The 18740-nt window shown below is 40.8% G+C and overlaps 1 protein-coding gene across 1 annotated transcript; it reads left to right on the forward strand.

The window, feature by feature from the left end:
- Positions 1–3270: 3270 nt before the first annotated feature.
- syngr3b (synaptogyrin 3b) lies at positions 3271–15011 on the forward strand. Its single transcript, XM_060899435.1, has 4 exons — positions 3271–3390; positions 9452–9686; positions 9970–10112; positions 14743–15011. Exons 1-4 carry the CDS (start codon positions 3271–3273, stop codon positions 14935–14937), a joined length of 693 nt encoding a protein of 230 aa, XP_060755418.1. The 3' UTR covers positions 14938–15011.
- The last annotated feature ends 3729 nt before the right edge of the window (positions 15012–18740 follow it).

Below are 18740 nucleotides of genomic sequence, written 5' to 3' on the forward strand. Positions count from 1 at the left end.
AAAGGGGGGGTCACGGGCACCCCAGGATCCCCCACCCCAGCTATGCCCCTGGTTAATATGGGACAGCCTTGGGCTGAGGTGCCCTTGAGTGAGGTGCCTAACTCCCAACTGCTCCCCGGGTGCTGTTAGCATGGCTACCCACTGCTCTGGGTATGTGTGTGTGCTCATTGCTCACGTGTGTGTGCATGTGTGTGTTCACTGCTTCAGATGGGTTAAATGCAGAGAGGAATTTCACAAGTGTGTGATGAATAAAGTTGTGCTTTCTTTCTTTCTTTCTTTCTTTCTTTCTTTCTTTCTTAAGATTAAGTTGATAATATAGAATTGGTTGGATTTGGACACAGAGTATGAAAAAAAGCCAAATGATACATCATTGAAAGAAAGAGATGAGAGAGAATCCAATGAGAAAATGTTGGGAAATAAACGCACAAAGGTGTTGACCAAAAAAAAAAAAACAAGAGTGAGGACTCTTCCATCTTCAGAGCGTTATAGTTTCACACAGCTGATACATCATTAACATGCACCGTCGTGTAATTGCAGAGCAGAATGCAGTCCACAGATCTCTACATTTTTTTTTTGTTGTTGTTGTTTATGTTTGTTTTTAATTTAACATAGAGATCAGTGTTTTGGGGCCTGATTTAAGTTTAAAAGCTCAAAATATTAATGAAATACAGTTATTTTTCTGATTGTTGAGTAAATTTGCAGTAAAGAAAGAAAACAACTTTATTCATCAGACACTTGTGAAATTCCTCTCTGCATTTAACCCATCTGAAGCAGTGAACACACACATGAGAGCAATGAGCACACACACATACCCAGAGCAGTGGGCAGCCATGCTACCAGTGCCTGGGGAGCAGTTGGGAGTTCGGTGCCTCGCTCAAGGGCACCTCAGCCCAAGGCCGTCCCATATTAACCTAACCGCATGTCTTTGGACTGTGGGGGAAACCGAAGCACCCGGAGGAAACCCACGCAGACACAGGGAGAACATGCAAACTCCACACAGAAAGGCCCCTGCCGGCCGCTGGGCTCAAACCCAGAACCTTCTTGCTGTGAGGTGACCGTGCTAACCACTACACCACTGTGCCGCCTATATAATAAAATAAACATACAATAAAGTAAAATATAAAAAAATAATAATTAAAAAATGTACAAATCAATGGAAATGAACCAGGCAATAATTTTAAGAATTCTTCCAAAAGTTCATTTGTTTGTTACATTTTTGAGAAGAAGTATGTTACATTTTTGCGATTTATTTAAACATACTAGTTGCATTATTGATCAAGAACTACTCTTTATACACTCATTTATTAATGTGTTAATTAGCTGAATTTACTTCTTCCTCTTCTTCTTCTTCTTCTTCTTTTGGCTGCTCCCGATTAGGGGTCGCCACAGCGGATCTTTCGTCTCCATTGCTCCCTGTCTTCTGCATCCTTCTCTACCCAGATGTGCAGCTTGTGAACAGGCAACTGCTTGGGGCCCCCTGGCCCAGGGGCCCCCCGAGAGTCGGGGCCTGAGGGCTTATTTATTTTGTTTTTTATTGTTCTTTACCATTGTATTTTCACATTTGGAATTTTAAAAAATTTGGTTTCATACATTTTTCATTGGTGTCCGATTATTTATAACATATTGGTGATGAACACTGGTCAGAAGGGCCCCCTGGAAATTTTTGCTTGGGGCCACAACAGACTCTAGAATCGCTTCTGTCTCTACCACACCTGCCACTTTCATGTCCTCTCTCACCACATCCATGTATCTCCCCTTTGGCCTTCCTCATTTTCGTTTGCCTGGCAGCTCCATCCTCAACATTCTCCTTCCAACATGCTCTGCATCTCTTCTCAGGATGTGCCCATACCATCTCAGTCTCATCTCTCTTAGCTTCATTCCCAAGCTCTCCACATGTGCTTAGTAAATTAGCTGAATTTACTAAGTGTTTTAAACATACAATAACAGAGAAGTGGCGTAATACACACAAGACTTTTTTTTTGGAGGTTTAAATTTATGTGCATTGGTATTTTATGGTTCTATTAAAAATGCTTAAAAAAAAGTGGCCCAGTATACCTGACCCCACCCTAAATGTATTATTATTATTATGTCTTTACACGGTAGGATATACCACAGCCACCGCACCTGGCAGGCATTAAGGCCTGCTTCTTCTGTGTGGTGGCTAGCATAGAAGTCGCTCCCCTCAGACATCTTCAACTGAAAGCAGAGCTGCACGACAAAGACCTGTAGACTTCACAGGGTTTTCAAGTGGGCACCCGACCTCACCGGTGTTTCGTCAACAAGCCCACGACACCTCAGTGGGGCTTGACAGCAGAACCAGCGTCCTGGAACTGCTCCCTCTGTCATTCAGGAACCTGCCGTGCAACTCTGTCCCCCCTCTTCTCTGCCAACCTGGCTTAGCCACCGGTCACTTCTCTTTAGCCACAGCCACCTGGATGCCTGTTCCACCTGCTTTGAGATGCTGTTCACCAAGTTCTTACGGGTTACAACCCTAACCCCAAGCCGTCCTAGTGCTCTCCAAAGGGACTGCCCTGGGAACCCCCTGCAGCCCACCTCCACTGGTAGGTTCCAGGTTCTCCACCCCCTCTGCTGGCTCTCTACAAGGAGGGGCTCTCCTCCCAGGCTCTATCAAGGCCACCTGTTTTGTTGCTTGGGACCAGAGCATAATTTATTATTATTATCTCATCTCATCTCATTATCTGTAGCCGCTTTATCCTGTTCTACAGGGTCGCAGGCAAGCTGGAGCCTATCCCACCTGACTACGGGCGAAAGGCGGGGTACACCCTGGACAAGTCGCCAGGTCATCACAGGGCTGACACATAGACACAGACAACCATTCACACTCACATTCACACCTACGCTCAATTTAGAGTCACCAGTTAACCTAACCTGCATGTCTTTGGACTGTGGGGGAAACCGGAGCACCCGGAGGAAACCCACGCGGACACGGGGAGAACATGCAAACTCCGCACAGAAAGGCCCTCGCCGGCCACGGGGGTCGAACCCAGGACCTTCTTGCTGTGAGGCGACAGCGCTAACCACTACACCACCGTGCCGCCCCTATTATTATTATTAGCATTATTATTATATATAATAATAATAAATAATAATATTTATTAATTTAATAATAATAAATTTTAACGCGATCTGACGTCACAGTCCTGTGATCCTCCCCGCTCTCCCGTCGCGCGTGCTTTCGCTCGTGCACGCGCACGGGGCTGCGCAGATCTTGAGCGCAGGCTCGGAGAGCGCGTGAGGAGGAGGAGGAGGATGGTGATGGTGGTGATGATGAACGGGACGGGCTCATACGGAGCGGGCCGAACCGGGGCGGAATTCGACCCCATCACCTTCGCCAGAAGACCGCAGACCATCTTACGATTCCTGGCCTGGGTAAATAACAACAACAATAACAACAACAACAACAACAACCGGATATCCGTTTATTTAGTTATTTACCTTTAGGGCTACTTTTCCTTTCCGCGTGTCTGAGAGCAGTTTATTACTGAATAATAATAATAATAATAATAATAATAATAATAATAATTCTGAGGCTCGTGTGATTGTAGGCTACGTATGATGCTGTCATGGTGGAGATGACGTCACATGTTGCCGTGGAAACGCAGAGGTCCATTTTAAATAGTTGCTGAAATAGTCAAATATGATGCAATAGAATAATGATTTAATATGTCCACTAATAATAATGAAATGCATGTAAATATATAATTACAGTGTACTGGGAAAATAAATAGTTAATTCAATGTTTTGTTTTTCCTACTACTGCTACTAATGTTAATACTAATCCACTAAAAGCGTATATTATTTCAAGTCAACTCTATTATTTCTAAAGCACCTTTATTATCATTTATAAAAATCAGCAAAGTAACCTCAAAGTGCTGTACAGTGGAACAACAATTAAAGAACCCAGAATAATAAAGTAAAACTAGCATATAAAAATGAGCACAAGGGAAAACAACTGAAAATAACCTCGTCACTTTACACCTTGATTAGCAGAGTGGAGCTGGTTTAGTTCACTGAAAGCCAAAGATTAAAAATGTGGGTTGTAAAAGTATGAGTAGAGGGGGAGAGGGCAGGTTTACTGGAACCGTGTTGTTATCAGTACAGTGATCAGTGCTGATAGAAATACCAATCCTGTATTAGGTCATATGACAGTTCATTAATTGGAGGTACACAGGTAGCTGATTGGATGTTGAAATCTACTTCCTGTAGCATGTTGCTTGTTCTTTCTGTTTCTCACAGTTGGATCCTGTAGTTCCTCTCAGACTGCAGCATTTTCTGGAGAAAACTTCAATCTGCTGAGTATTATTGTTATGATGTAGTGTAATATCCTTCCACAAATCAGATCACTCTGATTACAGAGAGAGAGAGAGAGAGAGAGAGAGAAGTAGTGTACAGTGATGTGTGCTTTTATTACTTTCTCTAATATGTTACACCACAGTGGACCCAGGAGGTTTTGTGTGTGTGTGTGTGTGTGTGTGTGTGTGTGTGTGTGTGTGTGTGTGTGTGTGTGTGTGTGTGTGTGTGTCTTGATCTGATCAGGAGCATTAGTGTCTCATCCTATTTCCTATAAATGTAGTGAAATTTGAAAGAGACCATTCTGATACTTTCAACTTAACAATATACGTTTTCAGGCTCTGAAATCTCTGGTGCTGTCTTTAACATTTTAAAATATTTTACAGAATCTATACTCTAAGAAAAACAAACCATCAGAAGTTCTTCTTTTCTCTCTGTCTCACTCAAAGCACCTATAAAATATGTAATTGTCATCCTTATCATATTAAGTGCTTTGAGAGTTCATGTAAAAACAACAAATACATTTTAAAAAGACTAAATATTAAATAAAAACTGAGTTCAAAAGCATTATTAAATACACTGTATCTGCTAAGATTTGTTATATTAGTTGTGTGTGTGTGTGTGTGTGTGTGTGTGTGTGTGTGCACGCGCGCACGTCAGAGGGTCGTGTCTGAAAATAGCACAAGCATACTTCAGACTAAAGTGTAGTAGGACGTAGCCTGGTTTTATTCCTCTGTGTGTGAACACTGCGTTTCTGCATGAAGCAGAATTTAAAGGACGTGAAAGCGAAGGATGTGAATGAAAAGTTTCACACACGTGCAAATGTCTCCACATTCTGACACTTGGGTATAAATAATGAAATAATTCAGCATGCATGTGTCAGAGAGAGAGAGAGAGAGAGAAGAAACAGAAAATAAGATACAGAGAGAGAAAGAAAAGAGAATTGAATTGACAGAGAGAGAAAAGGAGAGAGATAGACATTGAAAGGAAAGAGAGTGAGACAGAGAGAGACAGACAGGTAGAGGGAGAGAGACAGAAAGAGGAAAGAGAGAGAGAGGAGACCTTAAAACCAGAGCTATTCTGGTTCTCTGTCTTTGGGCTGGCCCAGTAAAGGATATAATCCTGCCCACTGAGTGACTTTAAACCACTAAAATCATCTTCTGGACTGAAACTGAATGAACAAAGCGAGCCTTGAGCTAGTCTCTGTTATTCCACTGGGGGCAAAGTAGAGCAAGAGTCTCAAGGCCATGACTTCAGCTACTAATGCCGCTTTTGCACTACAAACGCGGCTGAGCCGTGCCGTGCTGAGTCGGGCTGAGTCGGGCTGAGCGGGGCTGTTGGAGTTGCATTTCGACTACAACCGCGCTGAACCGTGCTGGCTGGAAGTGGGTGGACACATTGGGTGGAGTTAGCGAAAGTGGGTGGATGTCAGGTGATGTCGTTAAGCAGCGCAAACAGTGACATCAGTGAGCTTTTAAGCGGTAGTCTCATGACCCGAATAGTAAACAATAAACATGGAGGACATGGAGTCGTTAGTGTTGCTGGTCTTGGTGCTGTGGCTTGTTGTCACCGACAACGCGGACAGATACTGGCAAGAGCGTATAGATGAGGCGAGGCGCATAAGGCTTCAGAAATTCTCGTAATTCGTAATTCTTCTTCTTCCGGGTTTGCGGTGTTTACAGATCCCAGCGCGCTCGCGGGGCGTGTGTGGGCATGTGAGGACACTCCTCCTCACCAATCAGTGCACAGGGGAGTGTCTGCTCACGCCCCCAGCCTCAGTCGGCTCAGTTTGGCTTGCTTCAGCCCCACTCCAAAACGGTGCGAGTTTTAGGGGCTAAGCAGGGCTGAAGCGAGCTGAGTCGTGCTGGTTTTTGGTAGTCGAAACGCGAGCCGTGTCGGGCTGAAGTGAGCTGAAGCGAACTGAAGTGAGCTGAAAAAGGGTAGTGGAAAAGGGCCATTAGTACAGGATGGTGGGATCTGAAAGGATGAATCAGTTTAAAAGGAAATGACCAAAATGAATCGGTACAACAACCATAGATCGATTTTTATCGAAAAAGGACAAACAACTGGTGCATTAAAAAAAAAAAAAACTTTCAAATTATTTCAACCAATGTATTAATAGATTAGCAAGGTGATCTGGCCATAGCGCTGATACTTTTAAAATAGTCCTTCTCTACATCATCATCATCATCATCATCATCATCCATTACTTATCTGTCAACCCAACATTCTTTTTTACCTAATGATCGGAGGCTTCTAAACTGTATCATTTCGTAGATTCACTGGCATCGTCCAATACTGAATTGTTGTCTTAAGAATTATAATTGTATCACATCATATCTTATATAGTATTGTATCATCATATTGTATTGTATCATATCATAATGTATAGTGTCTTGCAAAATTATTCATCCTCAATGGTGTTTGTCCTGTTTTGTCACATTACAAGCCAGAATTCAAATGGATTTTTGGGGGGTTAGCACCATTTGATTTACACAACATGCCTACCACTTTAAAGGTGCAATTTTTTTTTAAATTGTGACACAAACAACAATTAAGACGAAAAAAAAACAGAAATCTGGAGTGTGCATAGGTATTCACCCCCTTTCGTATGAAACCCCTAAATAAGAGCTGGTCCGACCAATTCATTTCATAAGTCACATAATTATTTGATTAAGATCCACCTGTGTGCAATCAAAGTGTCACATGATCTGTCACATGATGTCTGTATAAATCAACCTGTTCTGGAAGGACCCTGACTCTGCAACACTACTAAGCAAGCAACATGAGAACCAAGGAGCCTCCAAACAGGTCAGAGACAAAGTTGTGGAGAAGTATAGATCAGGGTTGGGTTATAAAAAAATATCCTAAACTTTGAATATCCCAGAGAGCACCATTAACTCCATTATAGCAAAATGGAAAGAAAATGGCACCACTACAAACCTGACAAGAGAAGGCCACCCACCAAAACTCACAGACCGGGCAAGGAGGGCATTAATCAGAGATGCAACAAAGACACCAAAGATAGCACTGAAGGAGCTGCAAAGATCCACAGTGGAGATGGGAAAATCTGTCCATAGGACCACTTTAAGCCGTACACTCCACAGAGCGGGGATTTATGGAAGAGTGGCCAGAAAAAAGCCATTGCTTAAGAAAACGTGTTTGGGAGTTTGCCCAACAGCATGTGGCAGACTCCCCAAACACATGGAAGAAGATTCTTTGGTCAGATGACACTAAAATTGAACTTTTTGGCCATCATGGGAAATGCCATGTGTGGCACAAACCCATCACCCTGAGAACACCATTCCTACAGTGAAGCATGGTGGTGGCAGCATCATGCTGTGGGGATGTTTTCATCTGCAGGGACAGGAAAGCTGGTCAGGAATGAAGGAAAGATGGATGACACAAAATACAGGGCAATTCTGGAGGAAAACCTGTGAGTCAACCAAAGGTTTGAGACTGGAATGAAGGTTCACATTCCAGCAGGACAATGACCCTAAACATACTGCTAAAGCTACACTGGAGTGGTTTAAAGGGAAACATTTAAATGTTTTGGAATGGCCTCATCAAAGCCCAGACCTCAATCCAATTGAGAATCTGTGGCATAACTTGAAGATTGCTGTACACCAATGCAACCCATCTAACTTGTAGGAGTTGGAGCAGTTTTGCCTTGAAGAATGGGCAAAAATCCCAGTGTCTAGATGTGCTAAGCTTATAGAGACATACACCAAGAGACTTGCAGCTGTCATTGCAGCAAAAGGCGGCCCTACAAAGTATTGACTTTGGGGGATGAACACCTCTGCACACTTCAGATTTCTGGGGGGGGTTGCATCTTAATTATTGCTTGTGTCACAATTTAAAAAAAAAAAATGCACGTTTAAAGTGGTAGGCATGTTGTGTAAATCAAATAGTGCTAACCCTCCAAAATCCATTTTAACTCCAGCTTGAAATGTGACAAAACAGGACAAACACCAAGAGGGATGAATAGTGTCTTTTGCAAGACACTGTATCATATTGTATCATAGTATCGTATCACATCATAATGTATATCATATTGTATCATTTGGGACTCTGAGATTTACACCCCTACTCATCATGAAACTTTTCATTAGCTAGCTTTAGCAATTTAACCAGCGTCTTTGCACCAGAAATTACTTTAAGAGTTCCAGAGCAACAATTGTGAATATTTATGCAATCACTGTGAACGTTTAAATTTTTTAGCAAATAATTTTGTAAACTACATTCAAGATTTTTGTAAATTCATGACAAAAAAACAAAAAACAAAACAAAACACCTTTTTTGGTTCAACTATAAAATGTGGAAAAATTCATGAGTGAGGGTGAATACTTTTGCAAATCATGATATCATTTAGAATATTTTTTAAATGAATTTAATTGAATTGATTTATGAATATAAATGTGTTAGTTATTTCCTAAACAGATTTTTGGGTCCCACCCAAAAAAAAAATTAAAAAATCTTTATTTATAGAGCACTTTAATTAATTAATTGATTGGTTGATAGTTTATTTAATTAATCAAACTTGACATTTAGCTAAATGTAATGTGAATCATCGTTTTAAATGCTTTTTAAAGGTTGATTATTATTATTATTATTATTATTATTATTATTATTATTATTATTATTATTATTATTATGTAGGACACCTTGTTGACTTTCCCAGGCACATTTCCCTTTTAACCGAAAACCTGCAGTCAACTCTGTTCAATACTTTACCTGGAGCACAGGTGTGGAATTAGAGTTACAGTATCAAGGCCTGAGGGGCAAAGTGAACTTTAGAAGAAGGAAATGGAGAATACACTGAGAGTGGACACAATTTCCTCTATTAAAGTAATGAAATTCTCAACAAAACACTGAAATATTTCAGAGAAATTACATTTGTGTTGTTTTGTCTGATGTAAACTTTACAGAGCTCAGTGTAAGGAAGGAGTGTCAGATCTGAAACTTTTCCAAAAAGTTTTCCGACATCTTCAGGACAGAGCAGTTTACGCTTCTTTGTGGATTCTTACTAACAAGACAAGCTGCCTTTTTTTTCATCTGAAACTGTTGTTGTAAACGTGTTGACGTGTTTCAGGTCTACGCATGCACACATGATGTCTCTCCCACCTTCCTTCTCTTTCAGATTTTCTCCATGGTGGTTTTCGGCTCGATAGTAAATGAAGGATATGTGAATAAGGACAGCGAGCGCCTGCATTGCGTGTTTAACAAAAACGAAGACGCCTGCAATTATGGCATCATTATTGGAGTGCTGGCATTTTTAGCTAGCCTTTGCTTCCTGGCCTTGGACATCTACTTCCCTCAGATCAGCAGTGTTAAGGACCGGAAAAGAGCTGTGCTACTGGAGATGGGCTTCTCAGGTAAATACACAGTAAAAACATACTGTAGATACACTCCAGAAAGTGTGTGTATATAGAAAATATCCCAAAACTCTTTAGTGGATGGATAGAACACGCAAAAGAATTTGTGTGTTGAACCTGGTGCTTGGTGATATGACTATATAACATCGATATCATGATGAATTAAGTCACAGTATCCTTTTTTGAGATATCGTCTACGTATAAAATACTGAAAAGAGAAAAAAATGCATTATGGAATTTTTTTCTTTCCTTTTTTTTTTTTTTCCCTGTGACACCTTTGCAGGACTTTGGGCCTTTCTTTGGTTTGTTGGATTTTGCTTCCTCGCCAACCAGTGGAGTCGCACCTCACCTAAACTGCCATTGGAGCAGGCTTCAGACGCGGCACGGGCTGCCATTGTCTTCTCTTTCTTGTCCATTCTCACCTGGGTAAGACAAGCAGGAAAGAAAAAACACAACCACACACAAATACACTCAGCGGCCACTTTAATATGAACTTGTTCTTGATTCTGAGATTCCTGTTCTTGGCTGCAGGAGTGGAACCCAATGTGGTCTTCTGCTGTTGCATGCTGAGATGCTTTTCTGATCACCACGGTTGTAAAAAGTGATTATATGAGTTACTATATCCTTCCTGGCAGCTCGAACCAATCTAGGGTGGGTTTCCCAAAAGACTCTTAAGGCCAAAAGAGTCTTAAATTACCTCATAAGATCCATCGCCAAGCTAACGTGGTTTTCCTCAAGAACATTGTAGCTCAAGTAGTCCTTTAGTTTGCTCGAAATTTACAAGAGACCTGGACAACTAGTTCAGAACAAAGAGCGACTCACTCACAGCCAAATACACAGACTGCGCATGTGCCATGGAGGGACGCTCACAGTCAGCAGGGGAAACAGGTGTTGAATCTGCTGCCCGTGTTAAAATTTTTTTTTCTTGTAATTATTTTTCTTCACTTTCTGGTGCAAGTACATCCAGTTAATTATTAAATAAATATACGCAAAACATTATGAATATATTTCAATATGTTATGGAATTACGTATGGATATCGGAATGTCACATTGATATCGCCACATTTTAATCAAATTGAACTATTAGGCGAGTGATTATCTCATTTAGTATAATAAATGAGACACATTTCTGCACCTCTAACATTGTGTGTGTGCGTGCGCGAGAGAGAGAGGTTTTGATCTGTGTGTAGTGTGTACCGAAGGAGGTTGAATTGACCTTTAAGTAGATAGATAGATTACAAGGTCAATTTATATATAAGGAGGTCAACACAACCTCCTTAGGTACACACAGATCAAAACCTCTGTGTCTCTCTCTCTCTCTCTCTCTCTCTGCATGCACACTTAAAAGGGAGAACATTTCCCACTTGGAATTGTGGATAACAGTTGAAATAATCCTGACTGCATGATCAGGGGGTAACAGTGAAATGAGCGAGCACGAAGAAAACATTTACTTAATTATTTAGCTTGTTATTTGCTCATTCTTTCATGTGAACGTTTGTTCATTTAATTAAAAACATGCTTGGAATAAAAAAAATTGCCCCAAAATGTAAAATAGTTTTATTAATTAATTACCACATTATATATGTTGTCAGCCCTGTGATGACCTGGCGACTTGTCCAGGGTGTACCCCGCCTTTTGCCCGTAGTCAGCTGGGATAGGCTCCAGCTTGCCTGCGACCCTGTAGAAGGATAAAGCGGCTAGAGATAATGAGATGAGATGAGACATTATATATGTAATGCTTCCAGATGATACTATATATTATCTTATTTTAAACACTTTATATTTCATTAGATTTTGGCTAAAAACGAATGCTATGTGACCTTATCGACTGTATTTAACAACTACTAATACCTTCAGCAACGACAGTACGATTGCCTTTAACAACTACTGATGCCTATAGAGATCTTGCAGTCACGTGACCGGAAAGTACACAGCCGCCATCTTGTCGGTAAAAAACACCGCTGAATACTGCTGCACTCGTGTACAGAATGGATCAATTTCAACCGACGGACTACACGGCTCATTTTTCTAATGAACAGATAACTAGATATATGTCTAAAATAAACAATCTACAGATTAGTGACCCTTATCGATTACCAGACGGAGTTTTCACGACTGTGTCAGTGGATTTTGAACTGCCAGCGGAATACCCAGATGTGTATAATTACCTCATTAACTTTCCCTCGCTGTTCAGTGGTGAAGCACTGCGTGCTTATAAATCTCTGGACAGTTATCTTTACAGAAATTCAGGATTTGTCAGCGACTCAGATGTGGCATCTTGTAAACAAGAAAATAACAATCCTCATTGGACGGGTAAGTCACTTAAGTATTGAGTATAGCACTGACCAGCCGATTATAGAATAGAATAAGGTAATTCCAGCTGTAATTCCAAATCGTCCGTCTTCTTTACCATGGATCTGGCGTTGGAGAAGTAGAGGCTTAGCAGTGGAGATTTGAGTGGCTGTTTTCTGAGCTTAGTCAACAGGCCGGCTCTGCCTGCAGCCTCGCTTTTGCTTCCGCTCCCGGCGCCGCCTCCTTCGCTTTGCTTCCGATAACAATCCACGGAGACCCCGCTGGTCTCGCTATCTTGTCCGGAATGTTGTGCATGCAATGGAAATCGCTACAAACCGTCATTTTCTGCTGGAAACCAATGTCCAGTAAGTCCATACGGTTGTAGTGGATATTGAAGTCCGGTACAGACGAACAACACGCAAAAATACACACAAAACACATAATGCACGTGCACAGGTAGGGAGAGCTTGTAGCCGCAGCCGTTGTAGTAGAATTGTATATAGTAGGGTTTTCCAGAAGAAAAGGTAGAAGTAAAAGCAGAAGTAGAACCAGAAGTAGAAGTAGAAGGCGGAAATATGGCGTTTGACCGACAAGATGGCGTCTGTCACAATCTGGATCGGCTGTGACGTCACATGCAAGTGCTCCATATCAGGGACGCGCGCTGCAAAGACGCTCTTCGTCTTGTTGCTCTTTAGACTCCTTCTAACAAGTGAATTCAGGAAAACCACGTACAGAGACAATGTTCGTTGTTTAAGAGAGTCTCTCAGCTTGCTCTTTAGCTCTAAAGGGCAATGATATCAGGAAACCCACCCCTGGCCATTTTCCTCTGACCTCTCTTATCAACAAGGCATTTGTTTCCACCCACAGAACTGTCGCTCGCTCGATGTTTTTTTTTGTTGTTTTTCGCACCATTCTGTGTAGAGACTGTTGTGTGTGAAAACCCCAGGAGATCAGGAGTTTCTTAAATACTCAAACCGGTCCATCTGGCACTAACACCCGTGTCACAGTGAAAGTTACACTTTGAGATCACAATTCTTCCCATTCTGATGTTTGAACATTAACTGAAGCTCTTGATTTGTATCTGCATGATTTGATGCATTGTGCTGCTGTCAAGGGATCGGCTGATTAGAAACCTGCATAAAGCAGCAGGTGGATTTGGGGTGTTCCTAATAAAGTGGCCGGTGAGTGTATATGCACATGCAATCATATATTTGACTGTTAAATTTGCGTTTCAGGGCTTCTTGTGTCTGCTAACCATACACAGGTTTAAAAATATTGCCTTTCTCGAGGATAAACAAAGGCTGCTGTTCAAACCACCTCCAACCCTTACGTTAGTGTAGATTAGCCTTCACTTTCTAGTCAACTTAACACTGAACTTTCCTATTCAACCTTCTAATACAGTTTTATAACGACATGCTATGATGTATAACATATGCTACACACAGGTTCTCATTTATTTATATATCAAAACTGTCCAGGATTTCTCACAGTTCAAAGACACCTACTAAATCCATGCTTTTAAACAACATCTCTCTATATTTTGTTTACCTTTAATCAAAGTTTGCTCATGAAAGCACCTGTAATCTGTAGCAGAATCCAGCTCGCTAATAACGCATTTTTGCACAAATGTCACCTTGCTGGGCGGCACGGTGGTGTAGTGGTTAGCGCTGTCGCCTCACAGCAAGAAGGTCCGGGTTCGAGCCCCGTGGCTGGCGAGGGCCTTTCTGTGCGGAGTTTGCATGTTCTCCCCGTGTCCACGTGGGTTTCCTCCGGGTGCTCCGGTTTCCTCCACAGTCCAAAGACATGCAGGTTAGGTTAACTGGTGACTCTAAATTGACCGTGAGTGTGAATGGTTGTCTGTGTCTATGTGTCGGCCCTGTGATGACCTGGCGACTTGTCCAGGGTGTACCCCGCCTTTCGCCCGTAGTCAGCTGGGATAGGCTCCAGCCTGCCTGCGACCCTGTAGAACAGGATAAAGTGGCCAGAGATAATGAGATGAGATGTTTCGTAACACTTTTTCAACAAAATGGAGATCAGAGTTAGCTGGAGTTTATAACTACACAGAGCTATGTTAGCTAGCTTTTTGCACAAACGATTAGCTGTAATTTACGTCCATGTTTATCTGCACAGCTTCACAAAACCAGATTCACTGTCACTGCTGGTCTCATTTTGGATGCATATAATCATAAGCACTCAAACAGAAAGTGAAAAGGTTTATAAATTACAAAGGGAGTCACTGACAAGAAAATGACGCTAATTACGTAGCTGCCAACAAAACGAGTTACTGTTCAAGTTACAGCTTTACTTCTGACTGTTCCAAAGCGCTGACACTGAAGACTCCTTCCATAAATGTTCAATAAATTCTCCCATATGAACGATTACACACGCTTTAAAAAAAAATCTGATTATATATAAGTACTAGTTTCTATGAATAAGCTGCTATGATAAAAAATGATCGCAACAACAGAAAAGAATCAATAGAAAAAAGTGGCATAAAGGCTTAAAAAAGTTTTGTTCAGTTTATTGAGTCAGAGCTTTAATAAGCTCAATCGTTTTCTGCTTCGCCATTAGCTATACTATAGTTCTCTCTGACATGCTAATGACTCCGCATTTTGGATCAATTTATTTCAAAGAATTTCAGATATTAATGATTACTAACTGAAAGCTTGGTCACATATTTTGAGACGTAGAGTCCTGTGTTTTGGTAGTTTTAGAAAAAAAAATTGAATGTATTAACATGACTAACGTGACGAATCTGGCCAGGCGGCGCTGACAGTGTTCGCAGTGCAGAAATTCCTGCTTGGAACTGATATGACGCTCTTCACCTCTGCGGACGTCCCCAAACAGCCGTATCCATCCAACGACGCAATCCACCAGACCACCATCGACAAGAGCCCAACGCTGATCGAGACCGTGGAGACACGCCCACCCGGGTACCAGATCCCGCCTGCTTTTTAATCTCTTAGCCAATGAGAAGAGAGGAGGCCGTAGTGGATAGAATGGCTTCCTTCGTAGGTTCAGTTCCAGTTCTGTTTTCAGTGCACCCGAGTTGACTTCCTCTTCGCTAATTCTGAGGGAATCCATGCTAATACTCCATCACTCATTCGACAGCGGGGAAAAAAGAGCAATATGATATTTGTAAAATATAGCACATAATTTGCTACTTTAGAATTGGGTTTGGCCGAGGAAACTGCTCTATGGTCGTTTACTGCTCTACTAACTAACCTGCTAGCCAGGTACTAGCAAATGAATAACTTATCATGATAATTAGGCAGAAAATAAGCTACAGCACGTAGCACACTTGCTAGCTAGTTAGATAACTCAATAAAGTAGCAAACTAGTATCAAGTAGATAGATCACTTAGTGAAGCACAAATCTAATATAGTTCGTATATCCTGAAAAGATAGTGTTTGGTTTGCTAGATATAACATTAGGTTTGGTATAGGTAACTACTCTGTGGTAGTTTAGTACCTTTTTAAGTTATTCAGTAGTTTAGTCCTTCATTGAGGTGTCTAATGACTTTATGGTCGTTCAGTACAATTCTAGTAGTTTAGTGCTTTATTAAGGTACCAGTACTTCTTAAAGGTATACAACTACTCTCTGGTAGTTTAGTGCTTTATTAAGGTATCTACTACTCTCTAGTAGTTTAGTATATTATTTTGTTATCTAACTGCTGTACTTATCTCGTACTTTATAAACTATAACTATATTCTGTGGTAGTGAGGTATCTAAGTACTCCATGGAAGTTCAGTACTTTTTTCAGTTATCTAAGTAATGTCCTAGCCAATTGGCAAACTAATAACATAACAATAACTAGATAGTATATAAGCCATGTAGCACACTTGGTAGCTAGTTAAAGAGCATAAAAATCTCGTAAACGAACATAGAATAATTAGATTCTTTAATAAAGTTAGAATTTGGGGAAACTAATGTACTACATTAAAATTCGGTTTGGCCAGATACATACTTTATAGTAGTTTAGTGCCTAATTCTAGTTACTAAACTAGCATGCTAGCCAGTTGTCATAGTCATAACCTATAATGAGAGGTACGTAGCGAGCTTGTTAACGAGTTTTTACTCTGTATATTGTGCAACAACAACAAAAAGATATAGTAAATATAAATAGCCAAGGAAATCACATCAACGACACTGCTGTTTTCAGGATGGAGCAAGAGGGAATTTGGGTAACACAGAGATAACACCCCACACACACACACACACATACACATACACACATTAGCATGGGGACGTCAACAAGGGTGTGTTTAAAGCAGTACTGAAATGCATGACTATTGTAACATTTCCTTTGTCCTATTTGTTTTTGTTATAAGGGCTAGTTTGTTTAAATTAGATATTCAACTTATTGTAATGAAAGGAATTTGTTTGTAATAATTATTATAACAATTAATAATATGAAACAAATTGTTGGCTTCTGTATTTTAGTAAGGGTGAGTAACCTTGAGTATGGGCCTGAGGGGAAAAAAATGCAGCATCAATATAAAGTTATGATATTAAATGCTGTTATTCTGTGGATTTTGTTCGCTTCTTAGACAAACGTTCTCTGAGCAAAATGTTATCAGTGGTGTACTGATGTGCTCTTTGTGTATTTATTTATTCTTCCTCTTTGCTATCAATGCTAGAATTCATAAATCTTATTTATTGTATTTATTTTGAACAATAACTATTCAGTGCTACACTTGTAATGCTAATATTACCGTATATACACATCACCCGGAGCTAGTGTGTAAGAGCTGGAGGGACGGCGCTGCGGCCATTTTGCACGTGTGTGTAAAAAAATAAAAATGAAAAAAGAGAAAGATGATGATGATGATGAGAATCAATCCGTCATGCACGTGTTCACAGATGAGAAAATGACATTCCTACTGAGAGTCCTAATGAGAGCATGTCCAGCTCTGTGCGTGTGTGTGTGTTTGAGATCAGTCTTACTGCATGATAAGGCTAACTGTAGAAATGCAACCTTCCTAAAAAATATTGTTTTAGCATTTAGAGAGGAGAAAAAATGTGTTCGGTGAATCTCTGACTGAATAAACACTCTTTCTGCAAGCACCGGTTTTCGTTTGTCTTTTTTTCCTTGACAATTTCCAAAGCCTGTGTATGTTTTTTTTTTTGTAAATGTTCAGCTTTGTTGTGTTTATGTTTGAAATCTGGATTTAAAAAAAAAATCTTTTCTCAATAACTAATCTGAGTAAAGCTTTATAAAGCATGATTGTTTAGCAGCAGCATCCGAGACAGATGAACAACATCCCTGACCCAATTTATGTTCAGGATTAAATCCAAAAGAAACATAGTCCTGAAGATCTGCTAAAACATGTGCAGGTAAAACATTAGCTAGCTGAGTTAGCTAGACTAGCGCTAGCCATGTCTTTTGATGTTAAACTTTACTTCAATGTTCAGTAGTGATTGTGCTAAAAATACAACCCCATTTCCAAAAAAGTTGGGATGCTGTGTAAACGGTAAATAAAAACAGAATGTGATCATTTGCAAATCATGGAAACCCGATATTTCATAGAAAATAATACAAAGACAATATATCAAATGTTGAAACTGAGAGATTTTATTGTTTTTTGAAAAATATATACTCATTTTGGATTTGATGTCAGCATAGTGTTGCCACCTGTCCCGGTTTTTCCTGATTGTCCCGGATTTTCATGGTCTGTCCCGGAAAAAAAAAAAAAAAATCCGGGACACTGAATGTCCCGGTTTTTTGGACATAATGGGCAAAATGTGTATTTCAACTTGCGAGCCAGCTGAGAACCAGTTTGCTTTTCCGAGCTCGCCGTGCTAAGCGGAGCCACGTCATTACGTCGCTGTATACGTCACTTACGTCGCTGTATACGTCAGTTACGGCGCTACGTTTGCATAAACCTTGGCGCGAATATCAAAGCAAAAACAACACGGAAGAAGCAGCAGCAACAACAACAATAATAATGATGATGGCTGACTTCGCGTTTGTACAGCTGCTGCTTCTCGTCGCTTAAAAATGGCGATCTTTCGCAGTCTTGTTATTGTTGTTGGTCTTAACAACTCCGCCCCCCGCTGATGTAAGCGGTTCTTTCCTCTGGCTCAGCAGAGAGTTGGTGCTAGCCTGGAACCGGTTTTTCTGGCCCCAGAGCCAGTTCTTTGTCAGTGGAAACAGAAAACCCGGTTCCAAACTAAGCACTGGCCCCGAACCAGCCCTAGAACTGCTTTGGTGGAAAAGGGGCAATGGAGGATGCTTGGACTGATAAAAGAAACAGACTCTCTGTTGCAATGGTGAAGGCTGAGCTTCAAGTCAGGCTAAACTTTCAGTTGTCCTGTACTGAGTTCAAGACATTCATTGAAAATCAGCCAGGACTCATAGCAGCAGCAAAGAAAAACACCAAATATAAATGGAAGATTAGGTAAGGTTTTGGTGAATTAAATGAAATAGTGTAGTGTAGTACATACTCCTGTATGTGCCCAGTTATATCAGTTACATGTCCTCCTATGTATTTGTTTAGCCAAGAGCAGCAAGCAGCAGAGGCACCGGCAAGCACAAGCAAAGCACACACCACACTCTAATCAACCAGGTAAGCTGTTTGACACTACACCTTACATTGTTACATTCAGGTATTCTTAGATACAATGAAAAATTAATTATTTTTATTCCACATAAGCAAACAAACAGAACTTAATTATGTATTCCCCTTTTACCTGTGCCCACTACTGCCCCCAGGTGTCCACAACCAAAAACTGTTGGAAATAAACCAAAATAATGAAGA

The sequence above is a fragment of the Neoarius graeffei genome, chromosome 18 (genome assembly GCF_027579695.1).
Source record: "Neoarius graeffei isolate fNeoGra1 chromosome 18, fNeoGra1.pri, whole genome shotgun sequence".
Taxonomy (NCBI): Eukaryota; Metazoa; Chordata; class Actinopteri; order Siluriformes; family Ariidae; genus Neoarius; species Neoarius graeffei.

Excerpts from the sequence above, each read along its gene's own strand:
- syngr3b (XM_060899435.1), top strand. The coding sequence starts at position 3,271 with ATGGTGATGGTGGTGATGATGAACGGGACGGGCTCATACGGAGCGGGC. Across the intron at positions 3,391-9,451 it reads TCTTACGATTCCTGGCCTGG|ATTTTCTCCATGGTGGTTTT; the intron begins GTAAATAACAAC and ends CTTCTCTTTCAG. Across the intron at positions 9,687-9,969 it reads ACTGGAGATGGGCTTCTCAG|GACTTTGGGCCTTTCTTTGG; the intron begins GTAAATACACAG and ends ACACCTTTGCAG.